Source organism: Amblyraja radiata, chromosome 14, assembly GCF_010909765.2.
Source record: "Amblyraja radiata isolate CabotCenter1 chromosome 14, sAmbRad1.1.pri, whole genome shotgun sequence".
Lineage (NCBI taxonomy): Eukaryota > Metazoa > Chordata > Chondrichthyes > Rajiformes > Rajidae > Amblyraja > Amblyraja radiata.
In genome coordinates, this window is record NC_045969.1 from 58,379,469 (window position 1) to 58,392,555 (window position 13,087).

Sequence of the window (13,087 nt, forward strand, 5' to 3'; positions counted from 1 at the left end):
GAGGTGAGGGTTGCTGCATGGATTTGCCGGGTTGCATGCAACACAAAGCATTTCACTGTACCTATGTACATGTGACAATAAAGTATCAATGAATCATTGAATTTATTCCAGGGCCTCAGTTAGGCAATGGGAAAGATGTGGCAGCATCAACATATCTGAGCACAACACATCAGGATAAAAATCAGCTTCAAGGCTGGTGTTCACCAACAGAGCTGATCTCTGCTATCAGACTAAGACAGCAGTCGCCATGACAAGAGTGAGGGGAAAAGAGGAAGAGGGAATTTGTTCAGCTTTATCGCTAATTTGGGACGACAGATGGCACAATGGGCTAAGTGTTCGGCTGGCAACCGGAAGGTAGCCAGTTCGAATCCCGCTTGGAGCGCATACTGTCGTTGTGTCCTTGGGCAAGACACTTCACCCACCTTTGCCTGTGTGTGAATGTGTGTGAGTGATTGGTGGTGGTCGGAGGGGCCGTAGGCGCAGATTGGCAGCCCCGCTTCCGTCAGTCTGCCCCAGGGCAGCTGTGGCTACAGAAGTAGCTTACCACCACCGAGTGTGACTGAGGAGTGAATGAATAATGCGATGTAAAGCGCCTTGAGTATTAGAAAGGCGCTATATAAATCCCATCCATTATTATTATTATTAATCAGAGGTATAAAACTGTGTGTACATAGGCTGAGATTAATTAAATTGCCCCTCCTCTACTCACTGCAGATTTGAGTGCCAACCCATCGCCTTCTCATTCAATAATGGGACCTTGAGTGTACTGCAGAGAGTGACAGAGGAGTGGCCCAGTGGTGCAGCGGTAGAGTTGCTTCCTTACAGCGCCAGAGACCCACGTCTGATCCTGACCACACGTGCTGCCTGTACGGAGATTGTACGTTCTCCCTGCGACCGCGTGGGTTTTCTCCGGGTGCTCCAGTTTCCTCCTACACTACAAAGACGTGCAGGTTTGTAAGTTAATTGGCTGCGATCAAAATTGTAAATTGTCCCCAGTGTATAGAATAGTGCTAGTGTACGGGGTGATCGCTGGTCAGCGGGGACGTGGTGGTCCGAAGGGCCAGTTTCCACACTGTATTTCTAAAGTCTAAAGCAGCAACAGTTACTGCCATAAAGCGTGGAGATGGTGAAAAATAAAATATATTTTATATCCATCATCAGATTCATTTGCTTCACACCAAGCTGGATAATTCACATCCAATCCACCATTCTTCTATTTACTTTTGCTTGCTTCAGGCTTTGAAATGAAGAGTTCAGCATTGCTTGTGATTACATTCACTTAAATATTTCAATCAGCAAGAAATAATTCCTGTATTGAGATGAAAAGATAATTTCTCAGCTACAGTGATGTTCATGTACGTATTATGATTTCACCTCAGACACTGATTCTAAATTCCAATATTCAGTTATCACCAACATTTTTCCTATTTCATTGAAGCAGCTCAATTATGCAGCAGAGAAGGTTCAGATTTCAATCAGGGTTTCTTCCTGTATTCCCGTTAGGTTCAACTCCTTTCTAACTGAGGGCAGGCAACCTAGACTAGGATCTTAGCTCAACCTGAGCAGGCTAGGACTCTATTCCTTGGAGCGCAGGAGGATGAGGGGGATCTTACAGAGGTGTACAAATTCATGAGAGGAATAGATCGGGTAGATGCACAGTCTCTTGCCCAGAGTAGTGGAATCGAGAACCAGAGGACATAGGTTTAAGGTGAGGGGGTTAAGATTTAACAGGAACACGAGGGGTAACTTTTCTACACAAAGGATGGTGGGTGTATGGAACGAGCTGCTGGAGGGGGTTGTTGAGGCAGGTACTTTCGCAACGTCTAAGAAACATTTGGACAGGCACATGGATAGGACAGATTTAGAGGGATAAGGGCCAAATGCAGGAAGGTGGTACTTGTTTAGATGGTCGGCATGGGCAAGTTGGGCTGAAGGACCTGTTTCCACACTGTATGACTCTAACTTGCTACTTGGTCATGTTCGCTGGGAGATACAAAGCAGCATCCTCACATGGCTCCCTCAAAGTGACCTTCTTCTGCACTAAGTACCACTCCACATTGTCTCACAAAGTTATGGCAAAATCCTGAGAACATTTAAGTTGCTGTACTTTAACACTCTGTTTTTAATTTGTGTCTCTGTGATGTCTTTATTATTTGTTATATTCCGATTATATGTTATTCCGATTAAATGTCTATTATTGTTATGTCTGTATTCTTTCTTTATGTGCTGCACGGAGAGGACGCTGGCGCTGTTTGTTCGCCGCTTCTCCGTTTGCTATTGTCTGTTACTATTGTAAAGCGACTTTGAGTCTTAGAAAAGCGCTATAAAAATAAAATTTATTATTATTATTATTAACACTCGGGCACAAGGAACTGCAGATGCTGGAATCTTTGGTAAAATGTAAGGTGCCGGAGTACCTCAGTGGGTCAGGCAGCATCTGTGGAGAAAGCGAATAGATGACGTTTCGGGTCTGGACTCTTCTTCAGTCTGAAGAAACTTTGCCTATCCACGTTCTGCAGACATGTTGCCAGACCTGCTCAGTTACTCCAGCACTTTGTGTCCTTTCAGGTTGATGGCCTCGTCAGTAATAGGAAGAGTGAGAAATCAGAAGCTGTTTTAAGTTGCAGAGAGCAGGGTGGGGTGAAGAGAACATGAATAATCATGTACGTTACATGATTGCTGAGCACCCATTCTGAACAACTTGATTACATCTTCCACCAGGCACCCAGTGCAAACAGTATTGGCCATAATGCTGGAGTAGTCACAGAGTGGACTAGCTGAAGCCGACCAGCTTTTGGATCTCATGGTAAAATGGGTGAGCGAGCTCTTTTGCCTTTTCAGCTCCACGATGCAAAACCTGTTCGAGGAAACCTCGGTCTGCTCTCAGTCTCTCAATTTTGTTCTTAATTGGAGCAAACTTCTCAATGACTGCCTCAGCCACCACACACTTGTAGCGTGCAGTGTCCAGCCCTTTGCTTTGTTGTACAACCTCCTGGATGGTCTTTCCGGTCACTGCCGTGTGCACCGCTACCAGGTTCGATACTCCCGGGCGCGTGTCCGGGTCATACGTCACTTCAGAGGTGAAGTCTGTCACTGCTTTGCGAAACTTCAATAATATCTCCTCTGCTGAATCAGTGACGTACACCGTCGCTAACCTTTGAGGGTCTGACTTTGACATCTTTGAGGCAGGGTTTCTCAGCGATTTAATTTTCTTAGTGTCACCTGCAGTGAGGGGAAGCAACAAAAAGAAAAGAACTATTTGGAAAGTTAAACTGAAACATTGAACTAATAGTCGACAGTGAAATCGATAGTTTGTGCAACAGAGGCGAGGCGTGAAGTTGCTTCATCTTCACTCTAGACTGACCAGGTAGAATCAATAGGGTGAGAGGGACAAAGTTTAAAGGAGATGTGCGGGCATGTTTTTTTTACAGAGGGCCTGGAACGCGCTGCCAGGGGTGGTGGTGGTTGATACAATGGTGTTTAAGAGCCTTTTAGATAGGCACAGGGTGGCACAGTGACGCAGAGGTAGAGTTGTTGCCTGACAGCGCCAGAGACCTGGGTTCAATCCTGACTGTGGGTACTGCCAGCACGAAGTTTGTACGCTCTCCCTGTGACCGCGTGGGTTTTCTCCGGGTGCTCCATTTCCTTCCACATTCCAAAGACGTGTAGGTTTGTAGGTTAATTGGCTTCTGTAAATTGTCCCTGGTGTGTAGGAAAGTGCTAGTATCACAGGGTGATCGCTGGTCAGCGGGGACTTGATGGGCCGAAGGGCCTGTTTCCACGCTGTATCTCTAAAGTCTAAAGTCACATGTATTTGCATGGAATGGAGGGATATGGATCACGTGCAGGCAGAGATTAGTCTAACTTGGCTTCATGTTAGGCACGGACATGGTGGATCAAAGGGCCTGTTTCTGCGCTGTGCTGTTTCTATCTTTGTTCTATAATCGCTCTACTCACTTAGAATAGCTTTTGGTACAGGGAAGGAGCCTCCATATTGGTTATTGAAGATCCGGGCTATATCCTGTGCCAATTCCAGGTGCTGTATCTGATCCTCGCCAACAGGTACGTGGGTCGCTCTTATAGGAAGTAAGAAAAATAATAATCACTGCTGAGAAAAAAACTCGACCGAGAAAAAATCTCTGAAGAAGGGTCCCGAACCAAAACATCGCCTGTCCATTCTCTCCACTGGATCCCACCTATGAGATGGAGAGAATTGTCCTGCACATCGTATGTACATTAGCACATTGCACCTCCGCCTAATGGGTGGATGGATCTTGTTTTAACATCCAGGGTGGCACAGCGGTAGAGTTGCTGCCTTACAGCACCAGAGACCCGGGTTTGTTCATGACTACGGGTGCTGTCATTACGGAATTTGTTCGTTCTCTCCATGACCTGCGTAGGGTTTGCCCAGGAGCTCCGGTTTCCTCCCACTCTCCAATGACATACAGGTTTGTAGGATAAATGGCTTGGTAAACTTGTAAATTGTCCCGAGTGTGTGTAGAATCATGTTAATGTGCTGGGATCGCTGGTCAGCGCGGACTCGGTGGGCCAAAGGGCCTGTTCCTGCACTGTATCTCTAAACTAAACTATCTCATACAAAAGAAGGTACTTTTAACTCACCTAGACCATCTCTGACATCTCCCTACCGTTTCTAGATCTCACCGTCTCCATCACAGGAAACAGACCATTGACCGACATCTACTACAAACCCACTGACTCCCATAGCTATCTTGACTACACTTCTTCCCACCCTGCTTCCTGTAAAGACTCTATCCCCTACTCCCAATTCCCCCTACTCCCAATTCCTCTGTCTACACCGCATCTGCACCCAGAATGAGTTTTTCCATACCAGGGCATCGGAGATGTCCTCATTCTTTAAGAAATGGGGGTTCCCCTCTTCCATTATAGATGCAGCTCTTACTAAGGTCTCCTCGATATGCCACAGCTCCACTCTTACTCCCCCTCCCCCCATTCTTAACACGGACAGAGTCCCCCTTGTTCCTTCCACCCCATCAGCCGTCGCATACAGCAGATAATCCTCCAACATTTTCGCCACCTCCAACGGGATCCCACTACTGGCCACATCTTCCCATCTCCATCCGTTTCTGCTTTCCGCAGAGACCGCTCCCTCCGAAACTCCCTGGACAACTCGTCCCTTCCCACCCAAACCATCCCATCCCCAGGTACTTTCCCCTGCAACCGCAGGAGATGCAACACCTGTCCCTATACCTCCCCCCTCGACTCCATCCAAGGACCCAAACAGTCTTTCCAGGTGAGGCAGAGGTTCACTTGCACCTCCTCCAATCTCATCTACTGTATCCGCTGTTCCAGGTGTCAACTCCTGTACATCGGCGAGACCAAGCACAGGCTCGGCGATCGTTTCACTGAACACCTCTGCTCAGTCTGTCTTAACCTACCTGATCTCCCAGTGGCTCAGCACTTCAACTCCCCCTCCCGTTCCCAAACTGACCTTTCTGTCCTGGGCCTCCTCCATTGTCAGAGTGAGGCCCAGTGCAAATTGGAGGAGCAGCACCTCATATTTCACTTGGGTAGTTTACACCCCAGCGGTATGAACATTGACTTCTCTAACTTCAGATAGCCCTTGCCTTCTCACCCCATTCCCCTTCCCAGTTCTCCCACTAGCCTTACTGTCTCCCACTACATTCTATCTCTGCCCCGCCCGCTCCCCTGACATCAGTCTGAAGAAGGGTCTGGACCCGAAACGTCGCCTATTCCTTCTCTCCAGAGATGCTGCCTCACCCGCTGAGTTACTCCAGCATTTTATGTCTACCGTACTTTTAACGGTGTAGCTATGTGGATGTGTTTCAGTTTGCCTGAGTTTCAGCACAAGTTACAGAGAAAGGTTGAACAAGTTAGGTCTTTATTCTTTGGAGCACGGAAGGTTAAGGGGGGACTTGATAGAGGTCTTTAAAATGATGAGTTGGATGGACAGAGTTGACGTGGATAAGTTTTTCCCACTGAGAGTAGGGAAGATTCAAACAAGGGGACATGATTTGAGAATTAAGGGACAAAAGTTTAGGGGTATCATGAGGGGGAACTTCTTTACTCAGAGAGTGGTAGCTGTGTGGAATGAGCTTCCAGTGGAAGTCGTGGAGGCAGGTTCGATTTTATCATTTAAAAATAAATTGGATAGGTATATGGACGGGAAAGGAATGGAGGGATATGGTCTGAGTGCAGGTAGATGGGACTAGGGGAGAATAAGTGTTCGGCACAGACTAGAAGGGCTGAGATGGGCTGTTTTCGTGCTGTAATTGTTATATGGTGTTGCAGTGGGAGACAAGACAAGTGCACACTGAATATCCAACAGTAATGCAGATGTGGAATAGACCAATACAGCCTGTTAATTTGCTTCACAATTAAAATAGTTGAGATTTATTAATGTCACGTGTACCAAGGTACAGTGGAAGGCTTGCTATCCAGTCAGCGAAAAGACTATACATGATTACAATCAAGCTGCCCACAGTGTACAGATACAGGATAAAAGGGAATAATGTTTAGTGCAAGATAAAGTCCAGTAAAGTCAGATTACAGGTTATCTGAGGGTCTCCAATGAGGTAGATGGTAGGTTAGGACCGCTCTCTAGTTGGTGATAGGATGGTTCAGTTGCTTGATAACAGCTGGGAAGAAACTGTACCTGAATCTGTAGGTGTGCGATTTTACACTTCTGTACCACTTGCCCGATAGGAGAGGGGAGAAGAGGGAGTGACCGAGATAAGACTGATCCTTGTGTCCTTGCCGAGCTAGCGTGAAGTGCGGATGGAGTCAATGGAAGGGAGGTTGGTTTGCGTGATGGTCTGGGCTACATGTACAACTCAAATACACAAGTATATTCAAATAGACACGTGATTTCCTTGCAAACCCCCAGAATTGAATCTCTTACTTGTATAACAGAATATCTGCAGCCTGCAGGACTGGATACGAAAACAGACCCAAACTGCCTTCTTCCTTCTGACCAGAGGCTTTCATCTGTAAAAATATAACAGAAGTCCTTTACCCATGGTGGGGATATCAGAGGGCATATACGTACGATTTAATAGGAACATGAATAGCCACTTCATCCACAGAGTATTTTCCAGTGTAGTCATTGAAACTTACCGACTAGTGAAAGGCCTGGACAGAGTGGATGTCTAGGACCAGAGGCCACAGCTTCAGAATAAAAGGACGCACCTTCAGAAAGGAGATGAGGAGGAATTTCTTTAGTCAGAGGGTGGTGAATCTGTGGAATTCATTGCCACAGAAGGCCGTGGAGGCCAATGGATATTTTTAAGGCAGAAAGAGATAGATTCTTGATTTGTACGGGTATCAGGGGTTATGGGGAGAAGGCAGGAGAAAGGGGTTGAGAGAGAAAGATAGATCAGCCATGATTGAATGGTGGAGTAGACTCGATGGGCCGGATGGCCTAATTCTGCTCCTATAACATGAACTTATATGGAACAAGCTGCTAGTGGAAGCTATCGAGTAAAGTGTGGGTTTGAGGATGGAGGAAGTCACCCAGTCATTTCTCCAACAGATACCCTTCAACTAACCCTCCACCAATACTCTCCTCCGCCTAGCAGACCTGGTCCTTACCCTTAACTACTTCCCCTTCGACCTCTCCCACTTTCTCCAAATCCAAGGCGTAGCCATGGGCACCCGCATGGGCCCCAGCTATGCCTGCCTCTTTGTAAGGCATGTCGAACAATCCCTGTTCCAGGCGTACACTGGCCCTTTCCCCGAACTCAACCTCCGCTTAATTGACGACTGCCTTGGTGCTGCCTCCTGCACCCACGCAGAACTCATGGACTTCATTAACTTTACTACTGATTGATAATAATACATCTCTTGATGCTCCTGAACACATTATCAGTTATGTAACCTGGGTTCATCGGGTCTTTCAACATCAGACACCCTCACCCAGGCGACCCAGCCGTGGTTGATCAGACCACGACTTGTGTTCAGGTGGCATTCGCTCCTCCCATGGACCATCTCTCCTGATCCAGAGCCATCTTGATGCCTTCTCCGCTGCCTCTGTGGTGTTCTTGATGGCCTTTCTCCTCGCCACTCCGTTGATGCCCAGTGCACTCAAGGCTTTGTAGAGAGATTGCCCTGCAAAACCTCTGCAGCCACCCTCGATGGGCATACACTTTGCCTTCCAGCCCTGCTTGCGGCAGTCTATGACCAGTTCTTCATACTTGGCCATCTTCCTCTCGTGGGCCTCCTCCAGACGGTCCTCCCACGGCACTGTCAGTTCCAACAAGACGATGTTTTTGGTCGCCTCTGAGACCAGGAGGATATCTGGCCTCAGGGTGGTCGTGGCAATGTGCTGTGGGAACTTCAGCTGTTTCACCAAGTCTACGGAAAGCTGCCAGTCCTGCGCAGTTGCCAGGATTCCTGACTGATTCCTCGCTGCTGTGGTTCTTGGCAGCTGCACTCCGGCCTTCACGAAGGTGATCATCTGGGTGGTGGGGCGTTCTCGTCTACAGCTGCTGATTCCCATGCTGATGGCTTCTGCAATGGGTTTGAGAACCTGGTCGTGATGCCATGTGTACCGGCCCTGCCCAAGAGCCTTTGGGCAACAGCTCAGGATGTGTTCCAACGTCCCCTTGCCTGAGCATTGCCGGCAATCTGGAGATTCCGCTTTGCTCCAGATGAAGAGGTTTGATGGGCTGGGCAGGACATCATACACTGCCTGGACCAGGAACTTGTGCGCTGTGGTTCAGCCTGCCAGAGCTCAGTCCATGTGACTTTTCGGTCCATGGCCTGCTCCCACCTTGTCCAGGCTCCCTGCTGCCTCAATCCAACTGCTCTGGTACACCTCTCCTCCTCCACCACTGCCCTCACGTCCTTCTGGACCAGCCTGCACCTCTCCTTCCCCTTGGCCTTGTCAAACTGGGGAGATGGGAAGATTCCCAGGCCAGCTCTTCCCCGAGTCACTGCTCCCACCAGGACCCTGTGGCGTATCCGGGACTCTGCTTGCAGCATGGCTTCGCCGGCTCTCCACTTCCTCCCAGTTTTCACCTCCACCCCTGCCTGCGCCACCTTGAGGTCGCTGGAGTCCCTGTACATCATCACCTCTCTGGCCCGAGTCACCTTCAACTCCTCCTCCAGGGTCTTCAGGGGCAGCTGGAGCTTGGTGTTATTTCCGTAAATGGCGATGCTGCTAAGGCTCCTGGACAGTCCCGGCCACCTCCTGAGGAAGCTGCTGACTTTCCTCGCCAATCTCTCTACGATGGATATTGGGACTTCGTAGACCAGCAGTACAAGATTTACATCCTGCACTCAAATTCACTTGGACCATCTCCGACATCTCCCAACCGTTGCTAGATCATACTGTCTCCATCACAGGAGACAGACAATCGACTAACATCTATTACAAACCCACTGACTCCCATAGCCTACACTACACTTCTTCCCACCCTGCTTCCTGTAAAGACTCTATCCCTTACTCACAATTCCTCCGTCTACTCCGCATCCGCGCCCAGGATGAGGTTTTCCATACCAGGTCATCGGAGATGTCCTCAATCTTTAGGGAATAGGGGTTCCCCTCTTCCATTATAGATTCCCGCAGCTCCACTCTTGCTCCCCCTGCCCCCAATTGTAACAAGGACAGAGTCCCCCTTGTCCTCACCTTCCACCACATAAGCCGTCGCATACAGCATATAATCCTCTGACATTTTCCCCACCTCCAACAGCATCCCATTACTAGCCACATCTTCCCATCCCCATCTCTTTCTGCTTTCAGCAGAGACCGTTCCCTCCGCAACTCCCTGGTCAACTCGTCCCTTCCCACTGCCTCCGCAGGTACTTTCCCCTACAACTGCAGGAGAAGCAACTCCTGTCCCTATACCTCCCCCCTCGGCTCCATCCAAGGGCCCCGACAGTCTTTCCAGGTGAGGCAGAGGTTCACTTGCACCTCCTCCAAACTCATCTACTGTATCCGCTGTTCCAGGTATGGACTCCTGTATATCGGAGAGATCTTGCGCAGGCTCGGCTCGTTTTGCTGAACAACTTCGTTCAGTCCGCCTTAACATACCTGATCTCCCAGTTGCTCAACACCACTCCTCCCATTCCCAATCTGACCTTTCTGTACTGGGGCTCCTCCATTGTCAGAGTGAGGCCCAGCGCAAATTGGAGGAACAGCACCTTATATTTCGCTTTGGCAGCTTACACCCCAGCGGTATGAACATTGACTTCTCCAACTTCAAGTAGCCCTTGCTTTCTCTCTCTCTCTCCATTCCCTCCCCCTTCTCAGTTCACCCACCAGTCTTACTGTCTCAGACTACATTTTATCTCTGTACTGCCCACTCCCCTACAACTTGTACTCGCTAGAATTTAGAAGATTGAGGGGGGATCTTATAGAAACTTACAAAATTCTTAAGGGGTTGGACAGGCTAGATGCAGGAAGATTGTTCCCGATGTTGGGGAAGTCCAGAACAAGGGGTCACAGTTTAAGGATAAGGGGGAAATCTTTTAGGACCGATATGAGAAAAACAATTTTCACACAGAGAGTGGTGAATCTCTGGAATTCTCTGCCACAGGAGGTAGTTGAGGCCAGTTCATTGGCTATATTTAAGAGGGAGTTAGATGTGGCCCTTGTGGCTAAAGGGATCAGGGGGTATGGAGAGAAGGCAGGTGCAGGATACTGAGTTGGATGATCAGCCATGATCATATTGTATGGCGGTGCAGGCTCGAAGGGCCGAATGGCCTACTCCTGCACTTATTTTCTATGTTTCTATGTTTCCCCTGACATCAGTCTGAAGAAGGGTCTCGACCCAAAGTGTCGCCCATTCCTTCTCTCCAGAGATGCTGCCTGTCCCTGCTGAGTTACTCCAGCAATTTGTGTCTATCTTAAATATCCTTAAACCATTGCATGTGGCAGTAAATATTACATGTGGACTTCTGCTGTGTTTCTCCACACTGGAGTAACCATGCTTCAAGAGCTCCTGTAATAAAAAGGATCTGCAGATGTTGGTTTTCGCCAAAGATAGACACAAAATGCTGGTGAAACTCTGCTTTAGAGCTGGAAAAGAGGAGGGGCAGGGCACAGCATGGCAGGTAATAGGTGAACACAGGCGAGGGGGTTTATAGATAGACAGACTATATGGTCAATGTATTACAGTATGGGTTATATCACCGGCTCACAATGCCGTGAGTATATGGAACTATAATTCCAATGAAATAAGCTTTACTAACGCAGAGACTAAACACCATGTACACAATCTTTCAATTTCTATGGCAAGGCATCATACTCGAAAACTAAAATAATAAATGTTATTCCTCGCCATTGAGCCTATATTACATTCTGTTTCTTGGACTTCTGATTGTGTAGTTGGTTTGGTTTAGTGTGTACCAAGGTACAGTGAAAAGCTTTTGTTGTGTGCAAACCATACATAATTATAATCGAGCCACCCGCAGTATACAGTTGTATATGATAATGGGAATAACGTTTAGTGCAAGATAAAGCCAGTAAAGTCCGATCAAATATAGTCCAAGGGTCTCCTATCCGGTAGATAGTAGTTTGGCACTGCTCTCTATTTGTGGTAGGATGGTTCAGTTGCCTGATAACAGCTGGGAAGAAACAGTCCCTGAATCTGCAGGTGTGGGCTTTCACACTTCTATACGTTTTGCCTGATGGGATAGGGGAGAAGAGGGAGTAGCCGGGGTGAGACTCATCCTTGTTATGCTGCTGGCCTCGCCGAGGCAGCGTGAGGTCTAAATGGAAATATAATTTGAGGAAGGACATCCTTGCTATTGAGGCAGTGCAGCGTAGGTTCAGGAGGTTAATCCCAGGATGGCGGGACTGTCATATGAGGAAATATTGGAAAGTCTGGACTTGTATTCACTGCAAATTAGAAGGTTGAGAGGGGATCTTATAGAAACGTATAAAATTATAAAAGGACTGGACAGGCTAGATGCAGGAAAAATGGTCCCAATGTTGGGAGAGTCCAGAACCAGGGGCCACTGTCTAAATATAAAGGGGAGGCCATTTAAAACGAGAAAGATGAGAAACAACTTTTTCACCCAGAGAGTTGTGAATTTGCAGAATTCTCTGCCACAGAAGGCAGTGGAGGCCAATTCACTGGATGAAATTAAAAGAGAGTTAGATGGGGCTAGTGGAATCAAGGGATATGGGGAGAAGGCAGGCACGGGGTACTGATTGTGGATGATCAGCCATGATCATATTGAATGGCGGTGCAGGCTCGAAGGGCAACATGGCCTCCTCCTGCACCTATTTTCTATGTTTCTAATGGAAGGGAGGTTGGTTTGTGTGATCGTCTGGGTTGCATCCACAATTCTCTGCAATTTTGTGCGATCCTGGATGGAGCTGTTCACAAACCAAGTTGTGATAAAATGGTTTCTACTGCGCTGACCATGTATAAAATAATAAGCAAAACACAAAATGCTGGAGGAACTTCAGCTGATCAGGCAGCATCTGTGGAGGGAACGTCTTGGATCGGAACCCTTCTCCAGACTCTTCATGACCTGAAACATCCTCTGTCTATTCTCCTCACAGATGCTGCCTGTCCCACTGAGTAGGCATTCCAGCTTCTGCAGTTACTTGTGTCACGATAAAATAATAACATTTACTTGGTGAAAAAAAGCTCAATATTACATAAATGGGAGAGAAAAATTTACATCTGCAATTTGAAATTTCAGATGCCCCCGTTAAAATGACCAGAGACAGACATCAGCTGATGTAGTAATATAACTGCAAGCTTTAGTGGAAATGTTTCAACAAAAGACTGGGTACCTTCCATTGAGGCAAATGACGCAATCGTGGCAAGCTGGTCAGACAACCCAAGATCCAAGCTAATTCAGTGTGTTCCGAAATCTTGAAAACAAATAAGATATATAAATAGGATATTCGATTAGGAAATATATTGCTCAGATCAGCCAGACACATGAAGTTTCAATCAGTAGTCATTCTCACTACAACAATGAGAATAGCATGAGTGGCATGTCATTTACAAAGTACCTTTACAATGCAGAATACCTCCCCACAAATTCCATCCTCTGATATCTTATCGATATTATTCTTCAGAATTCACTAGTGGACTTGTAAGGGGGGGATTTGAAGAAAATATAA

The 13,087-nt window shown here is 47.5% G+C and overlaps 1 protein-coding gene across 2 annotated transcripts in view; it reads right to left on the bottom strand.

Moving 5' to 3' along the window:
• Nucleotides 1-2,524: 2,524 nt before the first annotated feature.
• wars2 (tryptophanyl tRNA synthetase 2, mitochondrial) overlaps nt 2,525-13,087 on the bottom strand; it is a 56,438-nt gene continuing 45,875 nt past the window's right edge. For both annotated transcript variants that reach the window (XM_033033450.1, XM_033033451.1), the window contains exons 3-6: nt 12,752-12,832; nt 6,902-6,987; nt 3,958-4,076; nt 2,525-3,222 (exon numbers count right to left, since the gene is read on the bottom strand). In XM_033033450.1, coding sequence (XP_032889341.1) covers nt 2,774-3,222; nt 3,958-4,076; nt 6,902-6,987; nt 12,752-12,832 — 735 coding nt within the window. In that variant the 3' untranslated portion in view covers nt 2,525-2,773. The remainder of the gene's footprint in view (nt 3,223-3,957; nt 4,077-6,901; nt 6,988-12,751; nt 12,833-13,087) is intronic.